Genomic DNA, 15,260 nt, shown 5'->3' on the forward strand with positions numbered 1-15,260 from the left:
ACTACAAATCTCCATTAAATGAATACGAATTTAGGCTTTTGAAGATGAATATTCTGTATTAACAGAAAATGGTGTCCCACACACTGGGGTTTGTTCCCTAAAGTCTTAATTGTAGTGAATAAAACGAATTGCAAGAAATAACAATTAAATGCAATTTGAAAACCTCCAAGACATCCCAACTGTTATACGGTTTATTATGTATTTGTTAATTCACAGATTACAGTTATAATCCATGTAGCTATATAGTTAATATTGTTTGTATTCTCTTACATGTTCCAGTATAAACATTGTGGTTTTATTACATACAGTTATATGTTTGTGCTCTCACAACCTACATTGTTACAGTTATAATAATAATAATAATAATAATAATAATAATAATAATATATACATGCAGTTATATGTTTGTGCTCTCACAACCTACATTGTTACAGTTATAATAATAATAATAATAATAATAATAATAATAATATATACATGCAGTTATATGTTTGTGCTCTCACAACCTACATTGTTACAGTTATAATAATAATAATAATAATAATAATAATAGTGTATACATACAGTTATATGTTTGTTCTGTCACATGTTACAATCATTGCCGTTACATCACATGTAGTTAGATGTATTTTCTGTCCCAGGTTACATTGTTGCAGATTTAATAATAATAATAATAATAATAATAATAATAATAATAATATATACATACAGTTATATGTTTATTCTGTCACATGTTACAATCATTGCAGTTACAATATACACATGCAGTTTGTTTAGGCTAACCTGTAAAGATCATTCTCTGATTGTAACATGTAATTTCTCTCTACGTGACAGGATTGTCTGCTGAAGGAAAGACCTTAATTCTTTCACTAAGATTGGACCCCCATCATCTGTGGCTGCCATCCTCCCAGACTCATGGCTCTGTCTATACCCATTAATCCCACCCATAATGGAAGGATTTTCTCAGAAAGCATCCAGATGAGCCCCTCAACAATATCCTCCTATTTCCCAAACTTCATACCCCCCAACCATTATCTCAGCATCCTGTCCAACCCCCACGAAATGTTTAATCCTTTAAAATCACTGGGAAGACTAGTCACCAAATCTGCTCCTATGGGACCCATTGCCTTCAGAGACCTCCCTGGTCCACTCAGTCACAGTCCTATGAGGGATCCCCTTTTTAACCCCTTCCCAACTACCTACCCCATCTTCAGCAAAGTTCAGCATCCTGGGCCCTACTCAAAACCAGACTCTCCTCACCATGAGAGTGATCTGAGCCCAGCCCTCCATCCCAGCATTGCTGAATGCCCCAAGTCATCTCATATGGCCAAAAAGTGCAAAAACATGGCCTTCAGGGGACCAAGCATGGAAGTGAAGCCCATTCACACCTACCATTTCTCCGAGGAGGACCTTCACATGGTGCTTTATGGATACACCCATGGGCCAGATGCCAAGAGCAGCCACCACACTGTCAACCACTCCATATCTGGCTTGAGGATCCCCTCTCACATCACAGGTAATGTGAATAGACCTTCAGAAGATCACATACACAGACAGGTCATTAAAATTCTCCATCAAATACGCAACTGATTTCATTTCAGTCATTCATACTTAATTTTATTTTTAATGATTTGTTTTCTTTTGTATCTAGGTATATTTACTATTATTTGGGGATATAATATATCTACATAGATATACACACGTGTATTAAAAATGTATACATGCAACTATAATTCTATATGTTGGGGAAAATATAATGTTAATGTTCCTATTATGTCAAGTTGCATAATATCATTTAATTCCATTGTATTTTGACAAATCTCTATCATGTTGGCACCTTTTAAATACATCTCAGAGTTTTTAATAAATTGTAAGGAAACTGGCCTGGGATCTATATTGTAGGCCAAAACAGCCCAATTTTAAAAATATCTAGAAATTGTATTTACTGAATTGCAAATTGCTGGGAATTCCAAGTGTTTTGCAAATTATAATTATTATTGCAATATGATAGTACCAAATGAGCACAGGATTCATTATTTAAACAATAAATATACAAATATGATATATTTATATTCCTATTTTAGGTCTGGATTCCCAGATACAGGACAGAGACTCTCTGCAGTTACCGGAGGGTAAGTAGGATTTAATAAATATTTAAAATGATGGTCAGTATTTCTAATAAACATTATTCTGATCTAATGATAATATTGTATTACCAGGTCTGTCTCTCCTGAAAATACTACATGACGATTTGCCAAAATCAGGAGTATTTAGCACAAATATCATCCCAAAAGGGGTCAAATTCGGACCTTTTCAAGGAAAAATTGTGAACACAAGCGAAATCAAAACGTACGATGACAATTCGGTCATGTGGGAGGTGAGTACATTCGAATAAAAAACAAAACAAAACCCAAACTAACCAAAAGTACAACATATTCATATAATATATGCAGCCTATATATATATATATATATGTATGTATATATTGTTTTAGTAAATAGCAGATTCATACAAGGATAGAAACGTTGTCACATACATTCTGAAACAGGTGCCTGTGTGCAAAATAAATTGTGCAGATGAAATCATTTCTACAGCTTAGATGAATGTGTACATTTCGTTATGTACATACACCTCCCGCTTGGTAAGACAGGAATAACGAGAAATTGGGAAACAAATACAAAACATTTTTTTTCTCCCCAGATCTTTGAAAATGGCCGGCTAAGTCACTTTATAGATGGCAAGGGAGCATCAGGTAACTGGATGGCTCTAGTAAACTGTGCGAGGTTCCCAGAGGAGCAGAACCTCATCGCCATTCAATCTGTTGGCGAGATTTACTATGAGACCTGCAAAGAGATCCTCCCCAGACAGGAGTTGCTGGTGTGGTATGGTGACTGCTATCTGCAGTTCCTGGGGATCCCTGTCAGTCTGAAGGGGGTGGATGATGGAAGACCCCCATATCCTCACACTGAAGGTATAACATCACATAGAGTGTCAGCTTAATTGGCCAGGGTCCTCCTTTACAACGAGTCTCGCTAATATTGTGTGTGTCAAATACTTGAACTCAGTTATGCCCAATCTATGGTTGTACAGCACGGCGGAATATGTTGGCGATATATTAATAATAGTAAAACCATCAGATGTATATAATTGGCGCTATATTAATAATAATAATTATAAATAATAATAATAATAATAATGGTAACAGATATATTGTTATACATATAGTTTGTGGTATATTATTATTATTATTATTAATAATAATAACATCAGATATATTGTTATACAAATAGTTGGAGGTATAATAATAATAATAATAATAATAATAATAATAATAAAAACATCAGATAGATTGTTACAGACAGGCTAATCATTTTATGAAACAAGCTGCCTAATTCTTTTTCTGAATCAGCAAGCCAACCTGCTGTAGATTAATATCCCTCTATCTATATAGAAAGCTAACTGTAACTAGAAAAAAAACAACATTTTAGATCCAATTCTAGAGATAAAATAGAATACATTAGCACATGTTCAACGCTGGTTTAATAAGAATAATACTGAGACAGCAAAGGTAATAAATCCATGAATCATTCACATGTTGGTGGAAAATCATGTCATATTGATCCAGAGTATTCCTCTGTTTCGTACAATTATTGTAGCTACAAACACAGAATTTGTTAAATAGTGAATACATATTATATTATAAAAAACACATTACATACACATTACAATAAACTAAATGGTTATGTACAAAAATAACGAAGTGAACATAAACGAAGATTCTCCAAATTTCTGTTCCATAGACATACGAATGAAGATTGACGCTGAAATAGCGTCACAGAACGGTGCAGTTTATTAATACATACAGTGCAATTGTAAAATGGAACTTAATACAAAATAATAATAAAAACATACAAATATAAAATAATAAAAAACAGAGCCATCATTGAAAGAGTCTCTTGCCGAAACGTTAGTAGATTGTGGGTCTCTTTTCTTAGTAATTAGGAGCTAGTTTTCTCAGATGTTATTGTTATAACATAGTTAGAATGTATTCTATTTCTCTAAAGCACATTGTGTCAGTATTGAACCCACACGATGACACTATTGGCTCTTTATACAATGTCACATCACTCTGGTGACAGTTAATGTAACAGATACAATGTATCGAGATTCTGTTTACTAAATTGCCACAAATACAAGTGGAAAGGCTACTTTATTAACCAACACAAGCATTTCGTTTCTCTATTGCTGATATTTAAGGTTATGTAAAATCTCAGTTATTTTTATTAAACCAGTTTATAATTTTTATACTTACATTTCGTTCTCAGGTAGAATAAACCCTGTGATTTGTGTTCAGTGCACTGTATAAACAATAGATTTATGTTTCTGTTTATAAAGATTATTTTTTAAAGCTCATTTCGTTTGTGATTGTAATATACACAATGTGTGAAGCTGTATAAATGCGATCAATGTGTGTATGAGTGTAAAACTAATGATCTGGTATTGTGTGTCTCTGCAGAACCCGGAGAAGGCTATAAGTGTGAGAGATGTGGCAAGGTCTTTGCCTATAAATATTACAGAGACAAGCACCTGAAATATACCCGCTGTGTGGATCAGGGGGACAGGAAGTTTCCCTGCCATCTCTGTAACAGATCGTTTGAGAAAAGGGATCGACTGAGGATTCACATTCTACACGTGCACGAGAAACACAGACCCCACAAGGTGAGTCACTGTTTAACCCCTTCAGAACAAGAGTGGGCTTTGCTCAGACCTCCGGTCTCTTTTAAAAGGAAAATCTACAGCTTTGTAGTGTGCAGAATATGCTGTCATTTATCATTTTAAACCATTTCTTAATGGGTTTTAAACTCAGTAAAAAAAGAAGACTCCACAACACACAGAGAGATTTATCAAGGCGAAACAATGATATTCTGTATCAAAGAGTTAAATAATAACTAATCACCATGGCAACCAGTATTAACATTTAGAATGTTGCAGGACCCAAACTAGAATTTGATACACTCCCCCCAGAGTGTCACAGAGACTCACACCCCATTCACCCCACAGCAGTGAGGGAGTTAAACCCAGTCATAGGTTGTTGTCTTAATCTAAACTGCTTTTGGCTTGAGGCCCCTTATTACGGGTTGAAAGGCTTGTAAACTGAAATAGATCCAAGTCTGACTCCAGGAGGCTCCCTCCCATTGCACATACTCACTTACATTATTTAACAGCTCAATTGGCCGAGATGATTTCCTTGAGTGTTCTACACAGATTTGGAGCTAATGCATCGTGTATAATATTAGAGATGTCTCAGATCAATGGGAGAATCTCCTGGCTGTCATAATCCGGATTGGGGAACTGACTGTACAATATATACCACAGCCCTGCAGGCTCTGCTTCTAGGCACAATCAAAGACTCTCCCAGTCACAACAAGAAAAGAACCAACACATATAACATAGCAGATGGGTTCATTTACGTCTCATTATTTATGTAAAAAGGTATAAACATAGGGGGAAAATAGCTTCTAGTTAATTAACTACACAATTCCTACCTTGTATGCTATCCGCTATACAAAGCCCATTTATATTGCTAAAAAAAAAGTTCATTTTTAAAGGACTGCTAGAGGGTAAGATCCATTAACAATATTTAATGTAAATATTTTGAATCATTTTTGGTAAATTTTTTTCATAAATGTAGCACTGCCTCTTTAAATTATAGTATTTCCTAAATCACTGAGTATTCTATGGAATGTGATCTTACTGTTAGTATTTGTGAGGTTAACCTATATTGGACAGACACATGTCACAATGACTCTGTTTGACCCTGTATTCATGTCCTGTTTGATCCTTAGAAAATACACGAATTGAACTCCTCCCTTATATCAGACCGTTTTCAGAACTCTTTTTTCGATTTAAGCTATTTTACATTTTTAGTAAATATCACCCTAAAACGCGCGTGCCAAAAAAACACAAATCCCATAACGAAAAGTCCCCTGTCTGTTACACGAGCAGTTCGGATTATTATATATTTTTAGGGGTAACGAAAAAAAACGAGAACACGTTGAAAACGAATTTCGAGACATTTTTCGTTTAAATTCGTATTATTAAAACATTTTCTATAGTACACGGTGTATACAAACTATAAACTTACTCCACATGGAATACTTAACACAACGGGTTTCATCGATGTAATAAAATCTACCAAATTCCAAATTGTAGAAAACTGACAGAATTTAGACAAATATATGGGGTTTGGAGAAATTCTACAAATTAGCTGTAATGACATATTTGCTACATTTTCTAAGTCAGTTTTTACTTAATGACAGTTTTCTGTTTAGAAAAGAGCCCTGATTGAAGTATTTTTCATTTTTTAAATATTAAAAATATTCCTGTAATCAATGGCCCCTTCCTGCATATACTCAGAAGTATATCTAGAGAGACTGGAGTGTTAATTCGATTCTGTAGTAAATTGAAAGCTATGTGCAAAATTGAGCCTGAAATAAGAGTGTGACTAAAGTGGTGTTGAGATTTTTCCTAAGCAAGTATTATTATTATTTATTATTATTTTATTAATTATATAGCGCCAGCAAATTCCATAGCGCTGTACAATGTATTGTTACCTACGTTTTGCCATTCGGATTTTTTTTTTCCCCCAAATAATTTTTATTGAAAATTTTTGCAGAATTTACAAATAATAAAGAACAATATATTAGGGAAGGGAAAGGAAGGGTAAACTGGGAAGTAGGGGGGGGGGGGGGGGAGGGAGGGAATATCCATCCATTATAACAGTAAACATGTTAACTTGTACAAGGCACTTAAATTGAATAACAGTACATTACAGGTTATTATTACAGGTTATATGATTTTTTGACATCGGTTTCCCATTGATCCCAGTGGTATTTTAATTGTGCAAAAATGTGTGTATTGCTTCTATGTGATAGTTCGTATGCTTTGTTTTCTAATGTTAGTGTCAGTACTTCCTTAATAGAGGGTGTATGTTTAGACTTCCAATATCTAGGTAGACATGTGGTGGCAGCTATCAGTACGTGGCCTACTATAATCCTATCGATTCTACTGATGGATTCAGGGAATTTTTTAAATAGAGCTAGATCAGATGTAAAGTTGTCTATATTCCTGTTCACTTTAACAATCAAATCGTGTATCGATTTCCAGTATTTAGTTAGTCTTGGGCAATACCACCATATGTGAGCCATATTGCCCAATCCTCTGCAATCTCTCCAACACCTATCACTGTACCTATTATTCATATTGTGTAGTCTGGACGGAGCTAGATACCATCTGTACAGAATTTTAAAATGATTTTCGTTATGATTGGAGCAGAAAGATAAGCCCTTAAGTGCTGAAAAAAAATTAAACCATTCTTCCAACTTGTATTGGGTACCCAACTCCGTCTCCCAAGATAACATATGTTTCAGTTTGATATTTGGTTTGACATTGTGTAATATATAGCAGATAGATATAATGCCTTTCCTATTTGGGTCATTTAAAAATAGTTTTTCTAATGGAGATATGGTCAGCGCTTCGTAATTTTTATCAAGTTCTGGGATTTTGTATGTCTCTTTCAATTTCTCAATCACTAACTCACATTCAACCTTGCATTCGATCGGCAGATTATGCTTAATTTCTAGTTTTCCATAAGACAGAATAGAGTTACCATGGAAAAAATTGTCTATATGATGCAATTGGTGTCCTTTAAGCAATGACAAGTCTAAGGATGGAATGTAATATTTCAAAGAATCAATTGGCATGGCTCTATATAATTTCGTCAAGTGGCAATTGTTTTTGAATACCAAGTCCCACGCTTTAAGCGTGGTCTTAGTAGTCAAAAACATTTTCGATACGCCAGGTCTCCTTGAAGGGTTTAACCAGGGTAGTTCCCCGATTTGATAGGGGCCATTCGGATTTTAATTCGCCACAATTCGTTGTTGATAGGGGTATTTACTAGAGTGAGAATTTAAAGTGAATTTCACATTTAAGGCCAGAGTAGTCGAATTCAAACTATGGCTGACTTAGATAATTTTTCCATTTCGACTATTTTGAAATTAAATTTGAAATTTACTTTGAATTCACTTTAAATTAGCAAAAAATAAAGCTTCACATAATGGTCACACACCGCATAATAGTCGCACCCCATTTTTAAGGAAAGGATTTTAGCATAAAATCTGCCACCATTATGCGATGAAATATGGTAATAAAGAATTGATTAGTCACATTGTGTCCCAGTGTAAAAACCCCAAGATTGAGTCCAGTTTTTATCCTATTTTTAATATGGTGTTCGCTTACATCAAATACATTTTTATTACAGCTCCCCATAGTAAAGTATCATAAACCTATCCTACTATAGAACCTGGGGACTGCTTCTGACCAACCCTTGGCATTATAAACTTGCAGGATAAATGATATATTTTCCATCTAAAAAGTATTGTGCTTCCATCTGATAAATAAACCGTGTGTAGTAGTATTGATTTCACACTTCCAATGTCTTTTTTTTTTATCAGTGTTCTGTTTGTGGAAAGAGCTTTTCCCAGTCATCCAGTCTGAACAAGCACATGAGGGTCCACTCTGGGGAGAGACCGTACAAGTGTGTGTACTGCAACAAGGTAAGCCTCCTCCCCCTCCCCCCCCCGCAATCTGACAATGTATTCCTTGTTATATCCTGGGACTGCAGGTGACATTATGCACTATGCCAGGGGTCCTCAAACTCCGGCCCCCCAGATGTTGCTGAACTACAACTCCCATGATTCTCTGGCTATCTAAGTAATTCAAAGAATCATGGGAGTTATAGTTCAGCAACATCTGGGGGGCCGAGTTTGAGGACCCCCGCACTATGCTATGCTTTCCCTTCATTAGTAAGTCCAGAAAAAAATATACATCTAAAATAATATGAAGAAAGGCAGCCTAGTGTTTAAAGCAGGGGTGCCCAAAAAGGAGATCCCCAGATGTTCTAGAACTACAACTCCCTTGATGCTTTGCATGCCTTTAGAATGCCTTTACAGTGACAAAGCATCATGAAAGCTGTAGTTTTAAAACGTATGGGGATCTACCTTTTGGGCACCCCTGATTTAAAGGAAGGGCCCATGTGGGCAGCTCCCTGCTAAAAAAGTTTACATTCCCTGTACCCATATGCATTTGGTTTAAATAAAATATATTATAATATTGTAAAGCACTACAGAATATGTTGGCGCTATGTAAATGCCAATAATAATAATATCGATTTATTCACTGATATGAATTAATCTTCAATGTCTGACTTTAATCTAAATGTGAAAAGAATTGTTGGCTATTGATCCGTATTTAAAGTAATATTTGTGTGAAGTGCCACAGGTGTGGGGATAATGAATGACAACATAATGTCTCTTAAATCTCTCTATATAGTGTTTTTACAATCTTCCAACATTATACACTTTTCACTGTAGTACTTTTTTTGCATCGAAAGACAGGCTTAAGATTGTATTTTCCCCAGTAAAGCTGCTTTAAGAGAAACCCTTAACCCTTCCTTACCTAAGGCAGAGAAACACATTTTAAGAGGTTCCTTTTAGCCATTGAGTGGTTAATTTAGATAGCTGAGTGCATTGCCCTATACTAATACTCTATCACTGAATGCTTATAATGAAAATATACAAAAGATAAGAGAGTGGGATAATCCACAGTAAAGTGGGATCACCCAACATAGATCTAAATTGGTAAATAGTCAACAAGGGTCTCTTTGAAAAGAAAAGGGATGGTGCTAATCTCTAATTATGCTCCTTAGATCTTATCATTAAATTACACTCATTACAAGCTTCCAGGACAACATTCAGCTAAAGGGCTTCGAATTCTAGGACTTGAAACATGCAGTATTTATATAAATATTGCTTTTCTTTCTTTCTCCCCCCCCCCTCTTTTTCTTTCTCCCCCCTACACCTCCCTCACCTTACCACTCAGTTTCCCTGCAATGTTTTAAAGTGATAAAAAGCTGAGAAAAATAAAGGCATTGAACCCGTGTCAAGACCATTAAATAAACAATCAGATTTGGTACACAACCCCATAAAGTAGTAACATAGACATTTATTTGCTAAATTGAGAATAGGTGAACATTGACAAGGGAAACATCAACATAAATTAATTTGGGGAAGAAAAAAAAAATCACGATTATTTCTTTCCCCACACAAATAGTTTAGCCTTTGCGATGCCTTTTATACATTCGATTTGCCCACTATTGAGTGACTTGCAAATATTAGGTAAATAAAAAAAAATAAATCGGAAAATAATCTACAAATCTGGACTTGGTAATTACACTAATTGCTGTTTGTAACGCATTTTGCAAGTTACCTGCCAGTAAAACACAACACACTGTTTAAAGGAAAGCTCTATAATTATAGGAAATTATGTTAACACAATGCATATTCTTAACCCCTTAAGGACCAAACTTCTGGAATAAAATGGAATCATGACATGTCACACGCGCCATGTGTCCTTAAGGGGTTAATGCAAATAATTATTGCAAAAAAAAAAAAAAAAAAAAATGCTTTCATTCAAATGTGCACAAATATTTCCCAAGTTCTAAAACAGGCCTGTGCAACCTGCGCCCCCCCCCAGATGTTTTGCACTACAAATCCCATGATTCCCTAACTATCTGTTTCAATGAAAAAACATGGGCGATGGCTATCTGTTTCATTCAAAGGATCATGTGAGTTGGCTATCTGTTTCATTCAAAGGATCATGTGAGTTGTAGTTCAAAAACATCTGGGGGCTGCAAGTTGTGCAGGCATGCTCTAAAGGTACCTCTCTTAGGTGCAGGGGTGGTCTTCGGAAGACCCACCCTCTTTTTGCTTTGCACTTACTTCCTTCTTTAAAGCTTCTCATAGACATGGTTGGTTTATGGACATTTATGCATTTGTATATAAAAAAATAACATTTAGGGCTGCGTTAGTAACAGTGCTATTTTAAGTATTATTTATGGCAAACTTTATGCTGAAATAGCTATGCGGTGACTACAACTGTGTAGGAGAATTTTTCCAAAATCATCTATTTTTAACAAACTTTTGCTATTCTGTTTCACTATAATTTGGGTTTGAAGAAATCTTCCTGTTGTCTGAGAAATGGTGTAACATTCTTTTGAAATATTGAATGAATATAAAAAGTAAAATAAATAAAAAAAAATGCAATATCTAAATTTTAACCTATTTATATTCCGTTCTTAGGCCTTTACAGCATCCAGCATCCTCCGCACACACATCAGACAGCACTCTGGTGAGAAGCCTTTCAAGTGCAAACATTGTGGCAAGGCTTTTGCATCACATGCAGCTCACGACAGCCACGTGCGACGCACGCACAACAAGGACAAGATCTCCACATGCACAGTGTGTGGCAAAACGTTTCTAGAACCCGACCAGTTCCGATATCACATGCAAATTCACTCTGGACTCTAGACATTGTTCTTGATTGAACCCTTCACGTCTCACTTTGACTATGTCAACATTTGACCGTGCCAATATTATTCTGGTTCTTCTTTTGTCCTGCAAAGAAATTATTATTTATGAAATATAATGTCAATAACTATATAATCGGATATTTGAAATAATATATGTGGTCTAAAGACTTTTATTTCATTTTTAGAGGTTAGGTTTCAAAGAATGAAACCTGTGACTGTATCTAAGTAAATTATTCTATATCAGTTTGGTTATGGAACGTGTCCAGACTGCTCTTTTGAATGAGAAAAATAAATAAACCTGATTGCACTGTATTTGTTTTCATGTACATGGATGTTTATACTTTTTGAGAAATAAAGTGTAACTAAATATACTGTCTAACTAATGGTAACATTTTCTAGTTTCTAGATGTTTAAAATGGTAAGCTCCTATTGATGGGTATAATGTCCTATTTTTTAATCCAGTGATTATTGAATGTTATATGGTTACTATATCACATACATTCAAGCTTTTATAAAGATATGGAATTGTGCATTGGTAAAAAAAAATAAATGATAAAAGTGCAACTGCATGAGAAGGGGCATGATCATAGACCTGCCACATTGTGGGATTACTGCAGTGAGAGGCACAACAGTCACAGTTTGACAACCAATGTGCCCCCATACAGGGACGGACTGACTGCCATTTGGGCCCCCGGGCAAAATTAGGTCCTGGGCCCTTTGAAAGCTAATATATATGTATTTGATTAATTTTAAATATAACTTTCATATAATGTTGTGTATTACTTTTGATGCATATGATTATCAATGCATGTTTGCATTGAGCATTTAAAATCATTGTGAATGGTCGTTTCTGTTTATTGTGCCAGTATGAATGCACGTGTGTTTGTAGAATATCAATAGGTGTGAATTCAAGGATATATTTGAGTTTAGAGAAAAACTGTGTGTAAATGGAGGGATGAATTATGTCTACTGCAAGAATATTTATGATGTCTCAAAGTACAATTGTATGAGTCAAAGTATGTATTTGTGTAATGCTGATATATGTGAAACCCAGAGAGTATAACATGCAGGAGCATGTAGTGTTTGTGTATGAAAACAGGAAGTTTATTAGAATGTAAAACATATCTGTGAATTCAAGGGTTTATTTATAGCAAGCATGTCAAAATGAAAGGCTAGCAAGGAACAAATAAACAAGGTTTAAGTTTAAGTGGGCCGCTAAAAAAAAAAAGTACATTTTCATAGAAACGTAGGTTTATTTTGAAAAGTACACTATTAAAAAACAAACAGCGATCCCCTCTACTAAATCCCAGTCCCCCCTTGTCTACTAAATCTTAGTCCCCCCTCGTCTGCTAAATCTTAGTCCCCCCTCATCTACTAAATCCCAGTCCCCCCTCGTCTACTAAATCCCAGTCTCCCCTTGTCTACTAAATCCCAGTCTCCCCTTGTCTACTAAATCCCAGTCTCCCCTTGTCTACTAAATCCCAGTCTCCCCTTGTCTACTACATCCCAGTCTTCCCTTGTCTACTAAATCCCAGTCTTCCCTTGTCTACTAAATCCCAGTCTCCCCTTGTCTACTAAATCCCAGTCTCCCCTTGTCTACTAAATCCCAGTCTTCCCTTGTCTACTAAATCCCAGTCCCCCTTTGTCTACTAAATCCCAGTCCCCTTTGTCTACTAAATTCCAGTCCCCCTTTGTCTACTAAATCCCAGTCCCCCTTTGTCTACTAAATCCTAGTCCCTCCGTCTACCCCTGCCCCTGTTCTCACTCAATCTCACTGAGACACACTCACTGACAGACACACTCACTGACAGACACACACACAGACACACACAGAATCACTCAAACACACAAATGCACTCACAGACACACACATTCACTGACAGACACACACTAACTGACAAACAGGCTCCCTCAGAGACACCCATTCTCACTCACAGACACACACAATCACTCAGACACACAGGCTTCCTCACAGACACACTGACATACACACACACACACACACAGACAGACTCACTGACAGAGACACACACACACACACACACACATCCATATATACACACACACAGACAGTCATATATACAGCAATACACACACACACACACACACACACGCACACAGACAGCCATATACACATACACACAGACAGCCATGCACACACACAGACAGGAATACACACAGCCACACACAAACAGGCAGCCATACACACACAGACAGCCATACACACACAGACAGCCATACACCCATTTCCCCCCAACACTTTTTAAAATTATTATTTTAATTAAAATTTACCCAGCCTCCCTAACTTTGGGAGAGCAGGGTGGATTTCTTACCTGGTGTCTAGTGGGACTTCTGGGCAGGTGTACATTCAGGCAGGCGGGGGGGGGCAAACAGGCAGCAAGGGAGCATTGATATTGAGCTCTCCCTGCTCAGCTCCCTCGCGCGCCGCAGAGTGATGCCGGGAGCTGGAATGTGACGCCACATTCTGGCTCCCGGCGTCACTGCGGGAAGCTGAGCAGGAAGAGCTTACACTCAGCACAACAACCTCGCCGCGGGCTGCAAACATATTAGTTGTGGGCCGCATGCGGCTCCCCAAGTTTGACATCCATGATTTATAAGGAATTATGGCACGTGGATGCAGGGGTATATTAGTATTCAAATTAGTTGTGTGAATGCAGGAGTATATTTGTATGAAGTGTCAGTGTGCCTAGGAGTGAGTGTGCTTGTGTGTAGTGTTTGTGTCTATATATATGTAGGGATCTAAGATGTATTTGTGTGGAAGGAGCTTTGTGTGTAAATTAAGTGGATTGTTGGTGTGTGAATGTTTGTGTGTATTAATGTTCAGAATGTTCTTGTATTTATTTGAGCAGTCAGTATCAGTGTGTGACTGTAGTACTCTATTTGTGAGGAGTGTCAGTATGTGTGTGAATGCAAAACGATATGCCTGTAGATTATCAGTCTGTAAAAACAAATAAGCAGTGTGTCACCATGTGCATGACTTCAGTGGTGTGTTTGCATGCAATTTCTTTCTTTTGAATATGATTTGATTTTCATTATGTGTCTCTATCTTCCCTAATGTGTGATCTGTCTCTCCTCTCTTTTTTCTGTCACCTTACACTCATCCCAATTGTACACCCACAGACCCATATTTCTCTCCCACCTCACCCTATTTACACCCACCTTTCTCTCTCCCACCTCACCCTATTTACACCCACAGACCCATATTTCTTTCCCACCTCACCCTATTTACACCCACCTTTCTCTCTCCCACCTCACCCTATTTACACCCACAGACCCACATATCTATGTCCCACCTCACCCTATTTACACCCATCTTTCTCTCTCCCACCTCACCCTATTTACACCCACAGACCCACATATCTATGTCCCACCTCACCCTATTTACACCCACAGACCCATATTTCTTTCCCACCTCACCCTATTTACACCCACCTTTCTCTCTCCCACCTCACCCTATTTACACCCACAGACCCACATATCTATGTCCCACCTCACCCTATTTACACCCACAGACCCATATTTCTTTCCCACCTCACCCTATTTACACCCACCTTTCTCTCTCCCACCTCACCCTATTTACACCCACAGACCCACATATCTATGTCCCACCTCACCGTATTTACACCCACAGACTCACATATCTATGTCCCACCTCACCCTATTTACACCCACAGACCCACATATCTATGTCCTATTTCACCCCAACCCACCTTTTGTGTATGTATCCTCTTGGCTGGCTGCATGCATTCAGCTCTCCCTCTCTCTGTCTCCCAGGTGCTGCTCCTCTTGTAGCTGTGTTAAGGCTGCTCTG

General features: G+C 37.0%; 1 protein-coding gene across 1 annotated transcript; it reads left to right on the forward strand.

The window, feature by feature from the left end:
• Positions 1–915: 915 nt before the first annotated feature.
• On the forward strand, positions 916–11,426 carry PRDM14 (PR/SET domain 14). The gene is made up of 7 exons (XM_063450394.1): positions 916–1,516; positions 2,085–2,132; positions 2,220–2,377; positions 2,701–2,971; positions 4,517–4,719; positions 8,514–8,615; positions 11,199–11,426. Exons 1-7 carry the CDS (start codon positions 916–918, stop codon positions 11,424–11,426), a joined length of 1,611 nt encoding a protein of 536 aa, XP_063306464.1.
• Positions 11,427–15,260: the final 3,834 nt, after the last annotated feature.

The sequence above is a fragment of the Pelobates fuscus genome, chromosome 4 (assembly GCF_036172605.1).
Source record: "Pelobates fuscus isolate aPelFus1 chromosome 4, aPelFus1.pri, whole genome shotgun sequence".
In the NCBI taxonomy this organism is placed as follows: domain Eukaryota; kingdom Metazoa; phylum Chordata; class Amphibia; order Anura; family Pelobatidae; genus Pelobates; species Pelobates fuscus.

Excerpts from the sequence above, each read along its gene's own strand:
- PRDM14 (XM_063450394.1), top strand. The coding sequence starts at position 916 with ATGGCTCTGTCTATACCCATTAATCCCACCCATAATGGAAGGATTTTC. Across the intron at positions 2,133-2,219 it reads CTCTCTGCAGTTACCGGAGG|GTCTGTCTCTCCTGAAAATA; the intron begins GTAAGTAGGATT and ends TTGTATTACCAG. Across the intron at positions 2,378-2,700 it reads ACAATTCGGTCATGTGGGAG|ATCTTTGAAAATGGCCGGCT; the intron begins GTGAGTACATTC and ends TTTTCTCCCCAG.